The sequence below is a fragment of the Dunckerocampus dactyliophorus genome, chromosome 3 (genome assembly GCF_027744805.1).
Source record: "Dunckerocampus dactyliophorus isolate RoL2022-P2 chromosome 3, RoL_Ddac_1.1, whole genome shotgun sequence".
Lineage (NCBI taxonomy): Eukaryota > Metazoa > Chordata > Actinopteri > Syngnathiformes > Syngnathidae > Dunckerocampus > Dunckerocampus dactyliophorus.
Window position 1 is genome coordinate 32,314,900 of NC_072821.1, and position 18,536 is coordinate 32,333,435.

General features: G+C 38.3%; 2 protein-coding genes across 5 annotated transcripts in view; both read right to left on the reverse strand.

Annotated features, from left to right (window-relative positions):
• Positions 1-5,531, reverse strand: part of LOC129178872 (troponin T, fast skeletal muscle isoforms-like) — a 28,537-nt gene extending 23,006 nt beyond the window's left edge. For all 3 annotated transcript variants that reach the window (XM_054771519.1, XM_054771518.1, XM_054771517.1), the window contains exon 1: positions 5,381-5,531. The gene's annotated coding sequence lies outside the window, so the exon portion shown is untranslated. The remainder of the gene's footprint in view (positions 1-5,380) is intronic.
• Positions 5,532-17,292: 11,761 nt separating this feature from the next.
• The window catches only part of LOC129178917 (caldesmon-like), a 34,634-nt gene continuing 33,390 nt past the window's right edge, over positions 17,293-18,536 (reverse strand). For both annotated transcript variants that reach the window (XM_054771607.1, XM_054771606.1), the window contains exon 15: positions 17,293-17,699. In XM_054771607.1, coding sequence (XP_054627582.1) covers positions 17,695-17,699 — 5 coding nt within the window. In that variant the 3' untranslated portion in view covers positions 17,293-17,694. The remainder of the gene's footprint in view (positions 17,700-18,536) is intronic.

Genomic DNA, 18,536 nt, shown 5'->3' on the forward strand with positions numbered 1-18,536 from the left:
TGCAACAGAATAACAATTTATTTACAAATATAACACCATGACGTATTTACAATTTTCACATTTGGAACTGCATGTTGTGTGTGCATGCGTGTGTGTGTGCGCGCGTGCGCGCATGTGTATGCGTTAAAATTTCCCTACAATGCGTAACCTTCTGCACGCTACACTCCTTCACACTCTTTCACTTCCTCCTTCCTGTCATGTGTGTTTTTTCTGTGCACATGATCTTTGCTAAGCTCTTATCAAATGCACCACCTTGTTGTGCCATAGCCTCTTTTTGCCTCTTGTACAAAACAATTTTAAAAACATATAAATACATTGTTGGGATTGGGCGTTCGGGTTTATAAAAATGTGTAACTACGTCTTTGTTATTGAATGAGTTATTAATGATTTCATCTAATTTGACAAAATAAATCAAATGAGCTACGGCCCCCATGCCGCACTTTAGACACCCCTACATTACATAGTTGACTTCCTTTATCCATACCTGTCAACATTTGCGTTTAAAAATTTGAGACATTTTTCAGAAATGAAGGGTAAATGATGGAAAATAGGGCAAATTAATGGTTAGGCCTTACTTTTTTTTTCACACCGGATGCCCTTGCAACTTTGTTTATGCTACTGGCATGCTTTTATTGTGAAGGCCCGACTTTACCGGCAACAGGACGCTTACGCTGATGTAGCCCGGAAGTTGTGCGGCTCCGGCAATTCTAAAACTTGAAACTATTAAAATGGGAAACAAAATGACAAAATTCTGACATTTCCTGGGGAATTCAAGATTCAAGAGAGTTTTATTGTCATGTGCATAGTACAACAGCAGTTATACCATGCAATGAAAATCTTATTCTGTTCATTCTCCCAAGAAAAGAAAGAAAACAAATGAAAGAATAAGAACATAAGAAACATAAACACACAAACATATATACCAATAAATTAAGCAACAACAACAGACGAGACATTAATACAAGTAAATAATACAAATAAATAAATAAATAAAGTGCTATGAGTGTGTGCGTGTGTTGCGCCTTGATGATGGCTGAGTTCTGGAAAAAAATGATAATTTATTGGTAGTTAACATAGTTTAACATAGTTTCTTATAAGTTACATGTATTATTTTTTTAACCGTTTTAGGGCTGCAACTAACAATTATTTTCTTAGTCGATTAATCCGAACATTGTTGTTTTGATTAATTGATATCGGTTGGGCCATAAACTGACCAAATCAATATGAACCAAACAGTGAGTAGTTTGGTTTGCAACATATCAGAAAACAGACAAAAATGTCCATCACTGTTTTCCAAAGTCAAAGCTGATGTGTGTGAATATCTTGTTTTGCCTAAACTCACAAAAATAATAGGTCCGCTTTCACGGATGACTATGAAAATGAAAAAATATTTACATTTGAGAGGCGGAAATCAGAGAATATGTACATTTTTAAATAAAAAAAAGAACCAAAGTTGTTGTTGCTTAATTGGATAATTGATTCATAATTCATTCATCCATTAATGGTTGCAATTCTAAACTTTTTGTATTATTATTTTATTATTATTTGTTTTAAATTGTCATATCTCAACACACTGTGTATTACATGTAAATGAAGTCACTTTCAAGCAGGCGCTTGTCACTGCAGGGTATGATGTCCATTCCAATTTTTTGTTGAAATCGGATCTTTTTATGTAGTCGTTCCCATAAAAAAAAAACTAAAAATTGTGTAAAATGTGACAAAAATGTGAAGACGTCACATGCATGTGTGTTCACAGAAGTAATTTTGTGCAACTGGAGTCAACATTTTTTTTTAACCAAAATTATTTCACATAGGAGATTAAGACGGAAGAGGGCAAGATTTTGGCTAAGAAAGTTTATGAGGAACTTGCTGAGATGTCGACTACGTGTTGGGACATTGACGTGAGCGTGTCACTCAAACAGATTTTCAAAATCATTTTTGGATGACAAGAACTTTTGCCAACATTTGTGAGTGAATACCTTTTCCCAACTTTTGAATGGCTAAACACGCCTTTCAATGATGTAGAGGTCGGATATACAGTACCGGACCCGAACGTTCAGACTGTAGCAGCATCGGATATATATCGGACTTACACACAAAAGAGGCCTGGGTTGCAAAAATTGGAATTGTACTGTTCACACTGACATGAGAAAATCAGATACAGGTCACATATGGGAAAAATAAACAGAATTGACCTGCAGTGTGAACATAGCCTTTGACGCTTTGGGTGCTAACATATGGACCCCATCCTGGTCCTTACTAGACCTGGACTATGTTCCCACTACAGGTCAGTTCCAATTTTTTTGGCTCACCTGTATCTGGCTTTTTCATGTCAGTGTGAACAGTGCAATTCAGATTTTTTTCAAATGCGACTCTGGTCTTGCGCATATGTTCATATAAATCCGATATGTATTCAATCTACTTCAGTTTGAACGGTCAGGTCGCATATATTCGACCTATACGACCATGTGGGATTTGTCTAAAGGTACTCACCGATGTAGGCAAAGTGATTCTTGTCATCCGAAAATTATTTTCAAGAAGAGAGTGGCCAAGACTTGGCTATGGTAGTGTGGAGAGCTTGCTGTGACGTCTGTATTGTGGAGCGTGTGGGGGGATGTCGGAGCCAGCGGTGGTGGGACAATGACGTGAGCTGCTTCGTTGACAGATTTTGAAAATAATTTTTGGACAACAAGAACAATTTTTGCCCACATCAGTGATCTTTATTCAAGTCTTAGTAAGCACGGCAAAACACCTTTCAATTAACGTGACTTCACCGCTCAGACTGCAGTAACTCCGGTATGTAGCAGATTTATATCTACATATGAACAAGGCCCGAGTCGCATTTGAAAAATTTGGAATCGTACTGTTCACACTGACATTAAAAAATTCAAATATGAGGTTGAATATGAGCAAAAAGAATTGCCAAAGGCTACGTTCACATTGCAGGGTATGATGCCCAAACCAGATTTTTTGTTAGATCCAATCTTTTTATGTAGTGGTTCACATTACCAAAAAAACGCGACTTAACCCAAAACCCATAACCCATAACCTATAACCCATAACCCATAACCCAGCCATAACCCAAGTTCTTGCCGTCTTCCTTCTTAATCTCCAACATGGAATTATTTAGTTAAGAAAATGTTGACTCCCGTTGCACAAAATCCTTGAAATTGCCACAAACGCCAGGACATTAATGAGCTATCAATTCCAAAACATCTTGTCTTTGTCACTGACTGTTTTTCGCTTCTTCGTCCCCCATGTCTGTTTTGTCGATAAATTGTGACGTTTGTCACCTTTCGATGACATATAAGTCACGTTCAGACTGCAGTAGAATTGGATACATATTGGATTTCTATCTACATATGAAAAAGACAAAAATTAGCAAAAAAATCGGAATTGACCTGCAGAGATTCAGTCAGGAAGCTGTTGTTGGCCAGACACTCTGCATGTCATCTGACCCCTTTGCTAAGGTAATCAACCGCACAAGTTTTACATCTTTATTCCAGACCTCCTCTGTCTTATTTTTTCCCCAAAGTAGTAATGAAAACTTCCAAGACAAGCGTGAAAATGTTCCTACACTGCACGTTGGTGCTGAACATCACTTCCAACACCGATGCTATTTCCAGTCCAGGGGAGATGAGTAGCAGCTCAGCAAGAGCCAAAGTGGCAGGATTTCTGCTAACTGTACACAACTGTATCATATTTGATATATATAAAGTCTCTTTGGATGACTCCTTCACACTTCGTGGCGGGCACAGGTGCAGAGGACTTAAAAGGATTAGTTAAGGATCATATTTCGACCCATCAGCTGAGAAACAGAGTCCAAATAGCGACTTTAATCCTCAGGCTTGGACCGGAGGGAGGATCCTCAGCAATCCATCAGCCAATCAGCATCCACTTCCAACGAACGAGCGCTTTGATCGACTTACAGCGTGTCTCCTTTGTGTCCGGTACCCAGTCAGTACATACCGACACATCAGCGCTCTGTATATTTAGTGGACGGCCGCTTCATTTCTCTAGTATGGGAAACACGAAATGCTGAGAAGTATTTCGGAGTCTTCCTGAAATCAAAACTCTGCCGTGAAGCAGGTGAGACTGTGGAGACAAGCATCCTCCGCCAAAGTGACTGCAGATTTAGATCGAAATGCCAATACGAGTTGTATTTATAGTCCACTGCATCAGTCTGACACGGCCAGCCAACAGGACTTAGTATGTTATTACTTGCATCAAAATCTCATATATCACTCAAGAGACAGCCGGGTTCACATATTACGCATTCACGTCATTGGTCATATCATCATACTGATATACCGAATATGTGCAAGTGATGAGAAGGTAATACTTGTTATTGTGCTTCAATGAAGTAGAAATCCCTTTCCAATCTGCTGGTGTAGAACCTGAAACCTGTTGCTAAATCTGTGAACACACATCGGCCTCATTTGCAGATGTTCAGGTACAAGTGCCCACATAGCTGTCGTACTAAAGAGGGAGTCCGTTTCAGCCCTCAGCACACAGTAAGGAAATAACTGTGGAAATGTTGGAAAGAGAGATAAGGACAGTCACGGGTTTGGATCTCCGTTGGCTTTTCTCTGCTTATTCAAGCTTCCAAAAACACGCATGTTAATTGGAGACGCTAAATTGTCCATACGTTTTTTTGTGGTCAGTCGTGTGTTCTGTGATGGACTGGCGACAGGCTCCATCTCATGTGGACGAGGGGCGTAGAAAAAGATGGATGGCTGGATTATTCATGTCTTTTTTTGTATTCTTTTCTCAATTAGTCATTTATTCATGTTTTTATTATTTGATAATATTGACTTAAATAAAGACAATATTTGAATTAAATATTATTTATTAAATACAAAAATTCATGGAAGACTTTGGTGTGACCCTAATGTGGACAACTGGCGTAGAAAATACATACACCTTGTATACATACCAGGATGGGTGGCTTATTAGCTATTGTATTACATATTATATTATTCAATTAAAGAAAGTACGTATTTTAATTAAATAAATATTATTTATTGTATTTGATTTATTTAAAAAAAATAACTCGGATCAATACTATATTTCAGCAAAATGCTGTATTAGTCTTATACATTTGAAAAGAATGAGGTTTAATATCATTCCAAGTTGCAATGCAATTTGAAAAAGCTTTCAATGAGCTGATGAGTTATAACAACTGTTTCCAACAAGTACAGTACATATTTAAAATCAAGCATCATCCCGGACATCAGAAGCTGCAGCCTCAAACAAAGGATGCAAACTTGCGATTCATTATCACTACCACATTTATCGTATCCTGTATATGTATCGTAAAAAAAAAATCAATCTCCCTATGGCATGTTTCATTTGAAAGGGTGTTTGCCTGTCTGCTTACCTCAGGGAGGAAGAGAAGCTCCTATGAAGATGAAGGTGTGCAGAATCTGCTGCCCCTTCTCCGAGAATATGTCCTTGTGTTACAGTGATACTTGAGCTTATCTGGCCCTTATTGGCTGTGGGATGACAGTGAGGTGTGGGTGTAGTATATATGTTTGTGTGTGTGGGAAATGTGGGGAGGGGGCCAGCCATGACCCCAGAGAAGGAGATGGATGAAATACTGTGGATGGAAGAGGAGGGCTTGGGTTTTGGAAAGGAGCAGCTGAGAAGCTTCTGATGCTAAATTTACAGTGATGGAAGGCTGGGAGGAGGGAGGGGGTTACACATCAGCTTGGCATCCAGACAATGGAGTGAGTGAGTGTGTGTGTGTGTGTGTGTGTGTGTGTTTGTCAGCTACTTCATGAATCAGTCCGTCAACCAGTGTGGCATGTAAGTGAGAGAGTGTAGAAGTAGACCATTTCATGTAAATGTAGATATGCTAAGAAATTATAAATAGTTCAAGAAAAAATGCATCTCCGTGTTGTGATATAAGTGAAAAAGTAAATTACTATTACCAACTTTTTATATTTTTTCCCCACCATTTTGGCTGTTATCCAAATATTTCTACTTTATTTTTAAATAATCTTCATAAATTTCCTTTTAATAATTTTATGATAATTTTATAATATTATAAAGTTATCCACAATCAAATTTTCCAAAAATTACAACTTTGTTTTGTTTCTCATAATATTACTTTTCTCCTAAAATGGCATTATTTTTCCTCATAATATAAGTTTATTCATGTAAAATTGTAATTTTTTTCTCTTAATATTTTGACTTTATTCTCATGCAAATTTCAATCAATCAATCAATCAAAGTTTATCTATATAGCGCTTTACAATAGCCCACGGGTTCCCAAAGTGCTTCACAATAAGACGATACATAAGAACACAGCATAAAACATGAACACAAAGTAAACACAGAATAAAAACGCGATAAGAAAATGCTTCAGTGCTGCAGCGTGCTAAAAGCCTTTAAAAGTACATAAAATGGGAGTCAACAAGAACTAAATATGCATAAAATGAACATAAATACAAGACCGCCCTAGTCGGTGTAGAACGCCTGTCTAAATAAATGAGTTTTCAATTTCGATTTAAAAAGGCCGACTTCAGTAGTGGTGTGAATATCAGTGGGCAGTTTGTTCCACAGTCTGGGAGCAGCGACGGAGAAAAAGCGTTAGCCCCACTGTTTGTATTTTGCCCGTGGGACTTCTAACAGAAGCTGTCCCGAGGAACGCAGGGCCGTGTCGTGATTGCGGATAGTTAAAAGCTCCGACAGGTACGACGGAGCAAGGCCGTTAATGGCATTAGAAACAAATAGTAAAATTTTTAAATCAATTCTAAAATGAACTGGAAGCCAGTGGAGTGAAATTTATGCTTTTTTTTCCAATTCCTGCTGGGTTTTTTTTAATTTTACAACAATTTCAACTTTCTTCTTGTAAATTTTCTTCTAATCATTCTGAATTTATTTCCATAATATTTTGACTTTGTCGTAACATAACTTTTTCTGTAACCTAATTTTCCCCAAATTACGACTTTATTTGTTGTTTTGTTTTTTCTGATAATATTACGACTTTAAAAATATAACCATTTTTCTATTTGATATTTTAACTTTAAATGACATTATTCTTGTAAAATTACAACTTTTTCTCGTTAGATTACAATTTTTTTCTTAATATTTTGACTTTATTCTTGTAAAATTACTATTGATTTTTCCATTTATGCTGTTTTTAAATTTTAGTTTTAGCTTTCTTGTTAAATGATATATTTTGATAATAAATAATGGCCAATAAAACGGGCCAATAAAAAAACAACTAAGCCAATAAAATGACCATGGGCTGCAAATGGCCCCTGTGCCGCACTTTGGACACCCCCGGTTTAGCGGTTTGGTACTCCATAGCTTAGGTAGATTAATCTTTTCATGTTTTTTGTAACCATCACAGGGTATTATTATTATTATTATTATTATTATTATTAAAAATGGCGGAAAAAACACACAAGCCTTGGGATTGGTCAGAGAGGATCATCACTGGCGTCATCGCTGCATCACTGGGTGTTGGCGTCATCTTTGCACCGCATATAGCACACTGTGGTCACACTTTTCTCTCCATTACACTCTTCTGTAAAACAGTCTTAGTCACAATAAAAGGTGTGTAAATTATCTCAAGATGTTCAAAAGTGCTACATTTTAGAAGACTATGATAGTTTACAAGTACGTGATAAGTGAGGTAAAATGGACTGTACAGCATAAATGTGCCAGCCTGGTAGTCCTGGAACGTGCCGTAGTTACGTGAGGCAAAGCTAAAGTGAAACGTATACACTCTTGATGTCTCTTCAAAAGAAATAAAATGTTGAAAAAAGGAGTCAGTAATGAGTAGGGATGGGCATCGTTTGACAATTCCGATTCCGGTTCCGATTCCTCGTTTCGAGTCCGGTTCCTAACAATTCTTGATAAATAAACTTGCCTAGCCGTACCTCCCATCGTTTATTTACACTGAACTTCCACATCAGCTAGCATCCTGAAACCCTTGGTTATATTGGCATGAGACAGACGTTATTTCTTGTTTGACTTCCTGATTCTGACTGACTGCTTACTACACCATTAATGTGAATAAAATCATGTTGATCATGCACCTTCCTTTGCATGATCATAGTGTTGCAAATGTTGCACTGAGCCGACCGCTCGTACTTATGAAGTTCAGCCTAACTTTTTAGCCGCTTCTTCTTCACTGAAGCTCGCCGGCTATTTCCTCGGTTCGGCAAAGTGGGCATCGAAACTAGGAATCTAGGAAATAAATACATTTGAACTATCCCGAGAGAATCGGAATGTTAGTCCCGGTTCCCATCGATGTCCGACACTTGATGCACAACCCCAGTAATGAGTAGCTGCGCCATTCTTGTTAATCACCTCAAAAATTGGCTTTGGCATGCTTGATGCCAGTGTTTCCAGGAGGCTAGTCAGAATGTTCCTCCAGGTGGTGAAGATGGCTTCATGGAGGGCATCCGCTGTCTGGAACTGATGTCCATTTTTGTAAACTTCCCTTGCCATCCATCCCCAAATGTTCTCAAATGGATTTAGATCAGGGGAAAACGCAGGATGGTCCAAAAGAGTGAGCTTATTCCTCTGGAAGAAGTTCTTTATCAGGCAGGGACTGTGAACTGCAGCATTGTCCTGTTGAAAAGGCCAGTCATTACCACACAGATGAGGGCTTTCAGCCATGAGGGACGCCCCCTGCAACATCTCCACATAGCCAGCTTCCCTTTGACGCACAACCTGAAGCTCCATTGTTCCATTGAAGGAAAAAGCAGCCTAGATCATGATGGCGCCCCCTCCACTGTGCTGTATGGAAAACATCCAACATTGTCATGCCAGTAACGTTGGAAGCCATCTGGACCATCAGGACCAGGACATCAAGGTTCCATTTTTTCTCCTCAGAGATTAAAACTTTCTTCCACCTTCCGATGTCCGATGTTTGATGCTCTCGTGAAAATTCCAAATGGGCAATTTTGTGGCGTTGAAGGAGCTGAGACTTTCGAAGACCTTTCTTAAAAGCCGCCTCTCGCAGATGCCGTCTGATGTTTACTGGACTGCACTCGGCACCTGTAACGACCTTCATTTGGCCAGAGGATGGTCCCGCGTTTTGACGAACACCCAGTCAGATTGGACATTTTTTGGGGTCGACCACTTGACTTTTTTGTTTCCCCTCAGGATCTTTGATGAAGTTTCAAATGACTGTCTTACAGCATCCCATCTCAGCAGCAATGGCGCGCTGCGAGAGGCCTTGCTTATGCAGCTCAACAATCCCACCGCGTTCAAAGAGAGAAAGCTTTTTTGCCTCTGTCATCAAGAGATCATGACAATGTGAATACCTGACAGAAAATGACATTCAATCCACATTTTTGGCTTTTAAAGGCTGCGGTCTTAAACTTTTGATCAGCTGATGAACAGCCTATTTCACTTTAATTTTGAGTTTGCAAAGAAATTGCTTACTCAATACATTTTTGTCATACATTTTGAAGCTCTACTTAGAACCTCTTTAAGATGCAACAGTGCAACAAGCAACATATAACTCCGAGCCTCTACACTACAACGTCATCTGGAACAGTTAAGAATCAATATTCATGACAAAAACATAAATCGTTTAATTAGAATACACCATATTCACCAGAGATGCTGATTATTTATAGACTACATCCATCCTCTTTTCCAGATCGGTAATGACAATTTGTTGAACAGTTTTACTCTTATCAACCAATCAGAGGACAGGAAAAAGGTTGACATTATTAGCAAACCTGAAATCTGATTGGATCAAAATACAGCGGCATTGCTAATAGTGTGTAAGTGATATGGGCCAGCACTCCTGATTCTGAAGGCCCTGGGCAGATCAGGTAGCAACACACAGAAAACAATAAGAAGATAATAGACTGTTGGGAATAAATGAATACAATTTCATGGAAAAAATAATAGAATTTAAGTTGTAAATGCAGGTCAGTGCTTTTGATCGCAGGGAAGGCCTCGCTGGCCCTGACTGCATGCCACTGCATTCTAGAATGCCAGCAAAGGCGCTAAGCCTATTGTTGACACCCGCATTGTTTTCACACTTCAGAATGCTATTCAGGGGAGTATTACATATTGTTTCATTCTGTCTAAAGTCTCTACGTAAAGAAATTAATAACATGTGTCAATATTGCTTGTTTTGTTTGTGTTATGTTACGATGCAAGACTACAAAATGTCGGAAAGATGTCCACATGTAAAACTTAAAAGGAGGATCCAAGCACCAAAAAGCAATAGAGAACAGCATTTGGCACAGCGTGAGTTAGAATAAGTTAGCACAAGGAGTTAGTTGCAGAAGTGTCCAGGTTCAGTCCAGTCCACCAGTCTTTGATCCCATTTACAACTGGTATTAAAACGGGATCTGTGTTCGGACACGTTATCCAGATAATAAACAATCCAATCTTGCCTTTGGGTTTGCACCTGTTATTTGTAATACATCTCATTATCCTCATTGAGATCATATCTCCTGTCGAGCAAAACCTGCGCATGAGCAGCAAATCAGCTGTAGACTAAGTATCAACATTGCAGCAACACTCACTTTTACTGTACCATTAGTTTATTTTTCTATATATGTCTTTGGATAGTGAAGGAATACACAATTCACGGATGGACCCGCAAATTCTTGGTTTTGTTTGAGCTTGAATTTTGGCCAAAAATGAAACATTCAAGTTTGTTTAACCTGAGAAGAGATCAGTCGGACACACTTTTCTGTATTTTCAATCTTGTCTGGAATTGTCTGGAAGATGTCACAAAGTTTAGCGCTGGACTTCAGTCCATCAAGCAAGAAGTGTCTAACCAAGAAGTGCCTATTGTGTTATGCTATTCTTGAGTCCCGCCCATGCAGGGGAGGTACACTTTGCCTAAGTGGATCAGTGGTGTGTGGCGATGAGTCTGCATCTAACTGGCTCCAGCTTGTGTCAGTCAAGGGTATGTGTGTGTGCTTTCTACGTGTGCAAGCTGTAGAAGGCTTGATAAGGTTGCCAAGCAACCTGCATGCACAAATAACAGTGCATGGCATTGTTAAATTCAACCCTAAGAAAATGATTTTTTATTCCAAAAATAGGCAATTTTTACATGTTTATGTCTTTATGCTTCACTGATAAAGTGTTGAGATTGTACACTTTACTCGGCGATTCTTGAACGTGCATTAGCTGTGTGCTGTGAGATGCAAAGGTTACTTTGGCTATGGAAGCGCTAGCTTCGACAGTCAATCTGGCTTCAAAACTTGCAGTGCTAAAAACACAAGTTAATATTGGAATTACAACAGGCAAACAAGAAGAACTAAAATTGTTTTCAAATACTTCTTAATCCTATTTATTTATTTTTTTTATAACAGAAAAACATTTGTGGACTTACCTATTCTTCTTGATACTTTGTTGTAAAATTCTGATCACCTGCCGGTAAGCTTAATAAAGCCATGGATCTGGGAAGCCATGGTCCTGCAGACTGGCCAGGTCTGGGCCCCATAAAGGAGCACTGGCAAGACGGTGGCATCGTAGACCCGAAGCTTGGTGCAACCACTATGGAGATGTCATGCTATCTCCATAGTGGTCTCCAGTGATTTTTCATTGACTTCTCAGCTCCGGTAAACAAATAATGAAACAAACTCATCAGACTCAGAGCCATACACAATGTGGGGTGGATTGGGACCATAACGGACAGGCATTAGTTTGGTTTTGGACTACTTAACATGCAGTCCCAGATTCACTGCCGCTCCCTCCAGCTCAGGGTATGAGCAGCAGAACAGGGTGGTGTCGTTGGCGTAGTCTAGGTCGGTTAGGTCGTAGTCACCAATCTTGACTCCAGGGAAGCGGGCGCACACTGTCATCATCAGATAGTCATTGACACAGTTAAACAGGTCTGTTGTGGCCACGCAACCCGAGCGGACATGGCCGCGATGTGGAAACAGTCGGCCTCACTGTTGTTTACACGAACACAACACTCGGCGCCGCCGTCAAACAGCATCTAAAAGAGTCTGAATAGCTTTGGTGGAAGGGTGAGGGTGCATGTATGTTTTCATGTTTTCGTAGTTAGAGCATAGAAGTCTTTTTACCACCTTAAAAATACGGATTTTAACATTATTAGAGCCCTCTAGACATGAAATAACACACCTGTAGTGACCTTTACACTCCTAGGACATAAATGTGTGTGTGTTGCTGTACATGTCTTCCGGTACTAGGGGAGCAGATTGGGGGTCGGACAGTAAGTGACGTCGGGGGTTAGGAGTTTAGGTTTAGCTTGGCACGGGTTACGGCCGCATCAGTAGCCCATGTTAGATATTATTGTGCCTGTTGTGAGATCATCAGCCTGCAATAAAAGCATGTTGTTCCGAGTCTGGAGTCGAGTCTGGTGCTTGTGTGTCTCACCCAACATTACACTAACACTACTGACTTCCAGTGACCAGTGTAGAATACTAGATATTATCAGGTCTTTGAATGCATCTTCTGAATGCCATATATTTGTATTTTAGCTGATTTAGCTATTTTATGTTTGAAAATGCTTGAGGTAACAATATGTTAAATTTGCTTGTATATGCAGGTTTTGTTTTTTTTTACTAATAATTGTCTGTATTCAATCACGAAACAGCATCATTTATTATTTACAGTTGTCCCTTGCCACTTCAAAGTTCGAACATCGCTCCCTCACTCCATCGCGGTTGTTTAAAATTGTATTAATTAATAAATTATTGGTGTTTTGTGGTTGATTATGGACTAGTATGAGTCAAAAAATATTGAAAGACAAGTCATATGTATATTCCGGTCACTAGGTGTCAGTAATGTTACACTGAAGAGACATTACCTTAGATTACATTACCGTAACACTGCATGGAGTCAACCATGGCATGTCCACCATAACAGTGAAAAAAAGTTTTCCTCCCATTCTGTGTGGTAGTGGTAAGTTTTTGGCTTCTTACTTTGTCCTTCTTACAAACTCTGTTTGAAACCCTTTCTTAAGTTCAGAATAAATAAATTGGAGGCTAACTTGTTAGCTCGGTAGCATGCTAAATGCTTAATGCCATCTCTATGTCCTTACAGTGATCCCGTAGCCTGCGCATAAGTGTTGCGCAGTGTGGTGTAAACAAAGAATAATACGCGTGTAACACTGACTACAGGGGTGTTATTTCAGTCTACAGGGCTCTAATAATGTTAAAAAAAAACATATTTAGAAGATCGTAAACAGGTTTTCTATGCTCTAACTACGGGCATTTTCCATTCATTAATATTGAATCCTACTTCACCTAAATTCACTTACCGTGGTCTGGTCTGGAACCAATTGACCTCAGTGATAAAGGAGGGAGTATTGTAATATATATTTGAAAAACAGTGATAGAGTGAAGTCCTGAAATTCTAAAGGCGAGAGATTTATGTAGTTGCAAATGCAAATTAACCATAATGAATTCATTTGAAAACTGTGATTAATCTGATGAAACATTTGACAGCCCTAATCAAAATGTACAAATGTACGCTTTTGGTGGACTTTTAGGTCTCTGTCAGTTTTTGCCTCACTACACACACTTATTAGCTTCCTTTATATACAGTGAAATACAATACAGTGAAACCTTAGTTAGCATCTGCTCCGGTCAATTTTTTGCTACTAAAATTACCTTATTTTACCTCATAATATTAAGATGTTATTCATGTAAAATTAGGACTTTTTCTGGTAAGAGTGCAACTTTTTTCTCCTAATATTTTGATTTGATTCTTGTAAAATTATTGCTGATTTTTCCATTATTGCTGTTGAGTTTTCATTAGTTTTCTTGTTAAATAATAATTTTAGAATGTGCCGCGGGCCGCAAATAGCACCTGGGCTGCACTTTGGACACTTTATGTAAATGTATCATATTTGTAATGTATAATATTTGATATAAAAGAGGAATGAAAGGGATAAATGAACATTTAAGGTTACCTTTACCTTCACCAAACACGTGACGGCTCCCAAAGACATGGCAGCGAGATCAACCACCACCACCTTCCTGTTTCCAGTCACGTTAAGAAACACGTCTTCAGTGAAAGTAAAAGTAACCTTAAATGTTCATTTATCCCCTTCATTACTCATTTATATGTATTTATATGCATTTCTAATTGTTTTCTGCATGTCAAACTATAATTGTAAAACGATAAAAACGTGTTTTGTGTTTGTAACGTTAGCTTCTGGAAGAAATTAACAACGCTAACCAAGGTTCCACTTTAAAGGCCACTGATATTCCAAAGTAGCTTTGAACTTTGGCCAACTTTACCCGGTTTACCAAGTCTGGTGAATGTATGAGCACCCCCTTGCTGGTGAGGTGGCCAGCGGCCGCCTGTAGGGGCTGCACCTTGATCACCTCAGGTGGTCTGGAAAAGCTCCCAGCTATGCCTGCAACATGCACTGGAGGGAAGAGTTTTATTTTTGGAGTGGCCAGCGCAGTGCGGCTCTCTCCTTAAAGCTCCAGTTCACTTGAGGATGAGATGGCCCGTGGCACTCTGAGCCGGGATTAACAAGCAGAGAGCAGTTTGTCCTAACATCCGCTCACCAAAAGGTAAACCAAACTGTGTGGCTTGATGGACAAGCTGGTGATATGTCCTTGTCTGGCCGGGTGCCAGTGGCTTACCTGCACACAGCGCCAATGGAATTGTTAGCAGCATGTATGCTACCTTAAATCTTAAATGCATGATACATAAAATAAAAAAAAACGATACAGCCGAAGGTATTTCTGCAAGCAAGTGCATTTAGCAAAAATGCAACAAAACATTGACGTAACATTATTTTACTGTTAACTATGGACAGCTCTAGTAATATTGGGCTCTTGTTGTACCAACAGGATTGAAAGCAAAACAAAAGCAAAACCTGCATCTACCATCAGGTATGCGCACCCCTCATATTCACAATATAATAAGAAAAAGTTCATTTGGGTTTCATTTTGTTTAACTGCCTTATTTAAATATAGATCGGTTGAGGTCACGGCACAGTTTTATCAAAGATAATCTTACACTTTCCACTTTTGAGCTGCTTCAACGTAAGCCAAGACACCCAAGCCTGTAGCCTTAAAAAGGGACTTCTCATGTATCAGCTCCCCTCCTTGCCACTGGCGTCTCTCGGACAACAGAAATTCATGTATAAATAGTGTTCGATTGTCAAGCCATAAAAAAATGTCATTTTTAAGCATGCTGCGTGGTATTTTCATGCAAACCTCATGCATGTGATTCCGATAAACGTTCAGGAGACACAAGTCAAAGCTTATGGAAGCTCTGAGAGGATTTAGGCCTCATATTGATTTCCAACAGACTGATGTTGTTTCTGTGAGTGTAAGACATCAGGCAGCAGGTGCTCAATGTCAGAATGTTTGCTGTTATTTCCCTCAGACTAAAATTAGACTGCAGACCCTTTCTTGCACCAAGCACATACGTATATGATTCGAGCTAAAAGGAGACCATTCCACAAAACAACTAAGTCACCAAAAAACATACACTCTGTATTATGGTGTAACACAGGCGTGTCCAAAGTGCGGCCTGGAGGCCATTTGCGGCCTGCGTCTACTTTTTTTTTTACTGGCCCGCGCCACATTTGAAAAAAATAATTTAATAGAAAAAAAACAACAACGACAACAAAAATGGAAAAATCTGCAGTAATTTTAAAAGAATAAAGTCAAAATATTAAGAGGCAAAACGTCATATTGTAGACAAAGTTGTAACTGTACGAATATGCAAATAACAAATATATGAAAATAACGTAATTTTAATACCATAAAGTTGACATGTTTAAAATAAAATATATATATATATATATATATATATATATATATATTTTTTTTTTTTTTAAATCGTAATATTGTGAGAAACAAAACAAGATAAAATTGTTATTTTTGGGAAATTAAGTTGGGGAACAAGTGATAATAATATGGGAATAAAATCATAATATTATATGAAACAAAAATTTACAAAGATTATTTAAGAAGGAAGTTGAAATATTTGGAAAATTAAAAAAAAAATGCAAAAATGGAAAAATCAGCAGTAATGTTACAAGAATAAAGTACTAATACTCTAATAAGAAAAAGATTATTTAAGATTAATATTTTTTATACGTTACACATGAAGCAATTTACAAAGATTATTTCAGAAGAAAGTTGAAATATTTGGAAAATTTAAAAAAAACAGCAAAAATGAAAAAACTGCAGTAATTTTACAATAATAAAGTCTAAATATTAATACTGCAATAACAATAATACATTTTATTTGTTGCCGCCTTTCAAAACACCCAAGGTCACCTTACATGCAATAAAATAATCACAATAAAACCTACAAATAAAAATAATAATGCAAAGGGGCAACCGCCAGACACTCAATACTAAAAATCCAAGGTCGAGAGGAGTATGCAGTTTTGAACAGGTGAGTTTTAAGTTGCGATTTAAAAATATTGACAGAGTCTAATAGACGGATGTGTAGTGGAAGAGTGTTCCAGAGTCTGGGTGCTGAGCAGCCAAGACAAGAGTAAAGTCAAAATATGTAAGAAAAAAAAGTCATATTCTAATAAGAAAAAGTTGTAATTTTACGAGAATAACATCAAAATATTACGGGAATAAAGTTCTAATGTTACGAGAAGCAAATCTGCAAAGATTATTTAAGAAGAAAGCTGCAATATTTGAAAAATGTAAAAAATGAAACCTGTAAGATTGGGAAAAGACCGAAGTTCATACTAATAATAGGCTTTTTCATCAACATAAGATGCAGGGTTTTTTTTAAATATATATAACTTTTTAGCATTTTACAAAATATCAAAGTAGCCCTTGCATCCTTTCATTTTTCACTATGTGGCCCTCACTGGAAAAACTTTGGACACCCCTGATTTAATAGTCTAATAGTATCTTGGGTGTCATTCATTATTTTTTATTTCTCATGTCAGTTCAACAGGTTCGCTTCAGATCACATTTGAGGTTTTTAAGTAGCAAATGAGACACACCTCCCTGCCAGTCTTGCATATGCGCACCCTCCTCTGTGTGTCGCTTACTCTTATTTCATGCCAAGGTCATTCTTAAATCTGACAGAGAGACTTGAGAGACTATTTTCATAAGGAGCTTGTCATCATTTCAATGCATCCTTGCCATAAACAACAGCTTTACATGCCTTTCTATTTCTAATAGGCCTTTGGTAGCAAGGCATCATCTTCAGGACTTTATTAAGACATTTAAGATGTAGAAATCAGATTCTAATTTTAGCTGCAGACATGACTCCGCCCCACTTATACTGCATCAGAGCAACCAATTCGCATTTGGTTACTTCAACCATTACCACTTGCAGTAAAAATACACAGAAACAACACAGAAATAACAAGGTTATTTTATTAAATTCCAGGATATACGTAGCTATAAGTACTACACGTTGTTCACTACCTTGTGGTGTCCAGACCTTTTCTAATGTGACAATTATGCGTGACAGAGAATCTTTACAACATTAAGGGAAAAAAGGTATCATTCATTGCAAAGAAAGGCTGGTAAACAGTGGCAGAGCCAGACATTTTTAATTGGGGTGGCCAAAGTGAGACCATTACTCACATAGGGGTGGCAATAAGTTGATACCTGAAATGTTTAGTTGGCCAGTGAGGTGGCCGGACAGTGGGCAGTGGTGGCTGTGGCCACCATGTAACTCCGCCACTGCTGGTAAAGTCAAAATGCAGCAACCGTTTTAGCAATGAAGCAGAATTTTTGTTTTAAAATTCAACATGGCATGTCCAGCTCCTGTGTTTCTTTAGGCTGAAAAAAGAAGATATCACAATTAATAGTCATCTGTTAAAACAAATAACTAAACACATATTAAAGTACAATCATCCCTCGCTACATCGCGGTTCAAATACCACGCCCTCACTCCACTGCGGTTTTTCGAAAAATAATTAATAACTGATCCCTCTTTCATGGTTGAATATGGCCTGTAAGCAAATTACACATATTCATGGCCTAAATTAAGCATTTTCAAGCATAAAAATGGCTAAAAGAACGAAGATACAAATATAAGGCATGCGGAAGACGTGATATGTAGTGTAATATTTGTGATATTTGTGTGCGCCTTTAAGAAGCGGGGCCTGGGAAGTGACGTGTGTGACGTCAGCTAGCTAGAGTTGCCTGTGTATAGCTGAGTGTTAGCGGTGTGTGAGAGCAGTGACTGGTGTGAGTTGTGGCTGACAGCAGCTTCTGTGTGAATGTTGACTAAATGTGTGTCTCTCCTTAAAGGAAAACTTGAGGGAGCAATGCACGTCATGGGACACACTTATTTCTACTATACAGCCCTCTAAAAAGTATTTTGCCGTGTTTTGATCATTTTAAACATTACCGAAACTTCTTTCCTGTGTGGCATGAGGGGCTGCGGAAATACACCAGAAAAATAGTTCTTTGTGTTAGCTGCTACAATAGCAATGTTGCTGTAGCTTGGTTTATATACAGGTCAGTTATGTAAATAAGTAGTATATTAATGTAAATAGAATAGAATACGATAATAATAGTAATATAATATAAATAGAACATTGTTGGTGTTTTTTGGAGGCGTTGTTTTAGGGCTTTTTTAGTGGAAATAGAAAAGAAAAAGGCATGTGGTAA